The sequence below is a fragment of the Epinephelus moara genome, chromosome 23, assembly GCF_006386435.1.
Source record: "Epinephelus moara isolate mb chromosome 23, YSFRI_EMoa_1.0, whole genome shotgun sequence".
In the NCBI taxonomy this organism is placed as follows: Eukaryota; Metazoa; Chordata; class Actinopteri; order Perciformes; family Serranidae; genus Epinephelus; species Epinephelus moara.
In genome coordinates, this window is record NC_065528.1 from 8922218 (window position 1) to 8927563 (window position 5346).

The 5346-nt window shown below is 46.2% G+C and overlaps 1 protein-coding gene across 5 annotated transcripts in view; it reads left to right on the forward strand.

Moving 5' to 3' along the window:
* The first annotated feature begins 408 nt into the window (after positions 1 to 408).
* Positions 409 to 5346, forward strand: part of sbf1 (SET binding factor 1) — an 84924-nt gene continuing 79986 nt past the window's right edge. For all 5 annotated transcript variants that reach the window (XM_050036712.1, XM_050036714.1, XM_050036713.1 and 2 more), the window contains exon 1: positions 409 to 614. In XM_050036712.1, the coding sequence (XP_049892669.1) occupies positions 560 to 614 (55 nt within the window). In that variant the 5' untranslated portion in view covers positions 409 to 559. The remainder of the gene's footprint in view (positions 615 to 5346) is intronic.

Sequence of the window (5346 nt, forward strand, 5' to 3'; positions counted from 1 at the left end):
GCAGAGGTCCAGGCTAAGCCCCCCAGTGTCTTAAAATCCTAGCAACGCCTCTGCATACACCTATCCTGTGCGGGGCTGCTGCGACTGGATTTGCCTCATTTATTACTTTTATCTAATAAATAGCCTATTATTAATGTTTTAATGAACAAGCCCCTAGCCTGCTGTCATTTTGCAAAAGTGCCTCCTGGGGAAAAGCAAGTCGATTATGCCTGGGTTAGGGCCACTAAAATCGCCACCACCTCTCACCCCTGTAGCGACGGTCACGGTTCTGTTGGGTTTATTATAGGTTTTGGTCAGACTTTTGGCCCCTGAGCTGGTTTGGCTCCTCACATGGGACATTCCTGCCGAGCAGCCCCTCCCTGGAAGTCCCTCAGTGCGCAGACTCGCGGCTCTCCGCTGTCAGGGCAAGGCAGACTTGACAGTATGGCGGCGGGGTACAGCTGGAAGGATGCTACTGTTGCCCGTGATGTGTCTATCGCCGGTAGGACGTAAATGGACAGTTGACGGGAAAAAGAGAAGAGGATTTAGCGAGAAAGGCTTGTCGCCGTGAGCTCCAAAGATGGCCAGGCTCGCCGACTACTACGTAGTGGTCGGCTACGACCTCGACAAGCGAGGTGGGTACTTGAGTTAGCCTGTCCTGCTAGCTTTAACGGCGTATTATTAGCTGTCGGTAAACAGGAGGCGGGGAGGGAGGCGGGGACGGGCCGGGCCGCCACTCACAACTGGCCGACGCTAAGTGCTGTCAGCTGGCAGTTAGCCTTCAACTGTGGGCCGAGGACGCGCAGGCCTCACGGGATTAGTGTACTTAAATGCTAGCCTGTCAGCTGCTGTCCCGCATTTCTGACAGGGGGACACATTGAATGCACGACTCCATTGCAGTGCTTAACTTCAAGGCGTGTTTTAACTTAAGCAAAACAAATGGAACCACTCTGTTGACAGCAAACTTAGGCTAACTTTATTTGCTAAAAGCTAACCGGGCTAGCTGTGAGGGGGGCTGGCTGGCCGCTTGGTCGGCTGTGACCTAAGACGGATTTATTCACCCGTTTCACAGTTTCAGCTGCATCCTCCCCAGTTGTCTCATTTACAAATTGTACCAGTGCAACCGTTGTCATTTAAAAGTGGCATTTCAAGGCTTCACACAGAATCTGCCGGGTAGCGAGTTGTCAGTGTTGTGGCTGCAGGGTCCTGAGTAGTTACTTAGGACAGCCAGACCACGAAAGCACTGCTTATTTCCGCTTGGACTTTATTTTATGCGTGATTTTAAAAGTGGAAATCGATGCTTCTCCTCGGCGGAGTTGCAGATTGTTTGCTTTGTCTGTGTTTTGTGTGGATTAACCCAGATGGCTTTGCTCCTCCCTGAGCCCCCTCGGACCGGAGCTGTGTTCCCTTGTGTTGTTGGGACGGGGTTTGGACCGTTATCTGAGCCCCCCTCCCTTCAGCCGGAGCCTTGGCCTAGATCTCCGCAGTATAATGGCCCGTTTAATCATGAAATATTCAACCCGCCTATCCAATTGAAGCATGCAGCTTGTAACGTGGTAGAGTCTTTTATATAGAGTGGATTTTTGCCTATGACTTATTCAGAAGAGGCAAATTGTAACATGACAAGCCCTCTGCGGCTAAAAGCAGGCAGAGAACTGGCTTTTATCTTAATGATGTTGGAGCAACCTACATCACTTTCTGATTGCATGAACGCACTTACTGCATCTTGTAGTTTTTTCAGTGGTTGGGGGGTGAATACAGGATGTTATAACGTGGACACTGCAAACGCTGCAGAAACTCTCCTTCCTGTTCTACCCTGCCTGGATGCGATGCAGAGCAGAACAAGCCTGTAAAAAGCATCTGGGAACCAGACATTAAAGCCACAGTGGCTTTAATGGATCAAGGCTCCCATGCCTTGTAAAACCAAACACTTAAGAGTGATGATGATTGTTGGCGTTGCCCCACTACTGCAGCTTCAGTGTTTACAATAAGTTTCTAGGTGGAGGCATTGTGTTAAACATCTCTGATAGCTTTACTGAGAGCTTTCCCATCATTATCATCATTGGATGCGCTGGCAGCCATCATTAACTTCCTAAGTACATCCTTTGCAGTTAGATCAATATATATCTGCACAGTCTTTACTTAAAATGCTGTGTTATGCTATGGCTGTTTGGTCTGACTCGTCACATGTCATTGCAACTCTCCAAAATAAGATGGAGAGCGATTTTGATATTGTATAAGTGGGTATGTTCCCCTTGAAAGCACGCTCACCAATCAACTATCTGTGTCTGCTACAGCATCAGTTGTAGATGTCAGGGGGTGGGGTTGACTTTAGAGCCTGATGCCCCAGATTTCCCCATTTTTGTGCATGTGTTTGATAGTTCTTGCTTGTATTTAAATTTTTCCCAGCTGTGGTGCTGCTTGCAGTAAAAACATTTGGCTATTACTCGAGAATGAATGGTCCTCGATCATAAGAATACCAGGAATTCTGAAGCACGGTGGAGTTTCCTCTTGTGTTTAAATATTTCATACATCCTGTCTACGTGTGTGTGTGTGTGTGTGTGTGTGTGTGAGTGGTTGCTGGTTGTCACTCAGTCAGTGGAATGTTTCGCAAGCGTGGGCACTGACAGGTTTTCAGGGCTGACATCATCACTACTCATCTGCCTCTCAGATTGCCGTCACCAGCAGAAACCCTGTGGGTGTTTACAAACAGAACATGCTGCAGGCAGGACTGTTTCTTGCCTACGTCTCTGTAATTTTTAGACAAGCTCTTGTTCCTTGTTAAGGACCGAGTGAAAGTTTTGCTTGGCTAAAGGAGGGTAACCTGGAGGCAGAGTCTTGAATCTTCCATTCACCCTCTACATTTGTCTCCACGGTGTCAGGTTGCTCACATTGTGCTCAACCTAGATGCTAAGTTATACTATCAGTGGAGCTGTCTTAGAGCCAAGATGGCTGCTCTTTGGTCGGGAAGAGTCCATAGTTGCCGGGGTGTGGTCCCTTTAGCAAGGGTCTCTTGAGAAACTCCACAGCATGTCACTGTGTTTTGACAGCGGTTCCTCCACTGTGCAGAGTCCCCAGCAACTAAATGGATATGCAGTCCGAGGCCCAAACAGGAAACTGGCAAGAGGACCTGAGGGAGACTTGTGTTTAGAGCGAGAATCCAGATTGTCTCTCTCTGCGTGTCTGAAAACCAGGAAAGGGGCGTTGTGTTTATGTGTGCGACTGTGCGAGGCGGTCTCATTCAAGACAGTGAAGAGACACACTCACTTGCATTCACACAAACACACACACAGACGCTAACATACAGGCTCTATTGTAGCTCCATCTGTGTGCCTCCGGCGGTGCAGTTTGAGAGTGTTGGTCATTGCAGCGGTGGCTCTAAACAGAATGCAGAATGGTTGTTTTCAGGCTGGAGTGACAGCCCTGGCACACAGATCCTCCACTGAGGCCCTGCCTCTTCTACACACACATTCACACACCCCTACAGCTTGCAGTCAAGCTAGCACCATTCACAACATCAGAGGCCGGCGAGGACACAGAGAGGAGCACCCAGGGCGGACCGAGCATGCATGCGGGCTGTTGTGTTTGTTTACAAATCTCAGGTTGTCTCTGTTGCTGCCAAACAGTGCTGTCATGATTGGAGCATTGTGACACATTGCTAACAATGTGTACAGTTTAAGGGTGCTGTGATACCAAACAAAAGCCATCAAACAGTGTGCTGTTATTGTTGACCGGGACAGATTTGTAACAGTGATTGGTGTCAGTTGGTTGTCAGCTCTTTAAGCACAACGGTTTCATATTTTACTTCTGGCACCAGTTTTATCACCAGATTTGTTCAGATTACTACGATACTAAGATTTAAGTTAATGAAGTGATGCCAGAGGCCAGACTGACTGACAGTGATGTTTCATCTTAAGAGCTGGATATCTAACCTCAGTACTGTAAAGTACTGAAAACTAGCTTTTATATTATATTCACATTCGTTCTTATTGTACGTAAGTGTTTTTGCTGGTCCCTGAATGCAGCTTAGGCTGAACTCTTTGTGAGTTCTGTTTTTCCTCAGCAGCAGTTCGTGGAGTTTTGAGTCGCTGGGGGGATAGTTGATCAAGTGGTTCCGATCAAAGCTGATTAGTTCAGAACAAAGGATGAGAAGAGCAGCTGCTGCAGAGGCAAACTTTTAGACCCAGTGCAATGAACGGTTAAAATTCGCTTTTACTGCACCTGATGTTCTGCTGCTCTGTCTGCTCTGTGTCTGTACTGCAACTCAGGTTTTATATTGGCTCTAGTATTGAAACATTTCAAATTATTTTTCCAGAAAAAGTAGCCTACATCACATCATATGTATAACCTGAACCCTAACCAGAAACACCCTCTTCTAATACATACACTCACCTTGGCAATTAGGGGAGATTTTTTTTCTTTTTACAAGGATACTTAATCACATTTGTCAACAATAGAGAGATGACAGAAGTTCTTTTTAACACACAGATTGCACTATAGGGCTGCCGTAAAGTCCCTTCTGTATGCCCCTTTTTTCATTTTTACACAGAACTACACAACGGCGGCATCGTGCCACTCCTGTGTGTGACTTTAGATTGTGTGCTGGCATTGCAGTAGCAAAAGATGTGCGAGTTTGACGGGTGTGACATGTAATGAATCCAGGTACAAAAATGATTGAATGAAGGAGTTGTTTTACTGGAGCAATTTTGATACCTGGTACAGGGTTATTTTGGTCAATACCTTAAAGCAGAGCTGGCAAACATACAGCCCATGGGCCAGAACTGGCACGCCAAAGGGTCCAATCCGGCCCACTAGATGACTAGATTAAGAGGTGCCAGGTTTCAGGAGCAAGATTAACAGTGCGTTGCCTACTTCATATAACATTCTGCTTCAGAGGCTTTTCCACCCTGACCAGAATACAATTCTGTGATATAACAATGAATACTTACTGTGACCATGTTTAAAGATATTGAACATTGTGCAAAATATTTTATATCAGCAGCTTCAATTCAAAAGAATCTGTATCAGGAAATGTGTGGATAAATGCACATGTAAGGCGAGTGACTGAATGTAGAAAAACTAACTGTAACTGTTGAAATTGCACTTATTCTTCTTGAGACATCTCAGGCTGTGCGATGGTTTTATTGGTCCGGCCCATCTTAGATCAAATTGGGCTGTATCAATCAATCAATCAATTTTATTTATAAAGCCCAATATCACAAATCACAATTTGCCTCACAGGGCTTTACAGCATATGACATCCCTCTGTCCTTATGACCCTCGCAGCGGATAAGGAAAAACTCCCCCAAAAAAACCCTTTAACAGGGAAAAAAACGGTAGAAACCTCAGGAAGAGCAACTGAGGAGG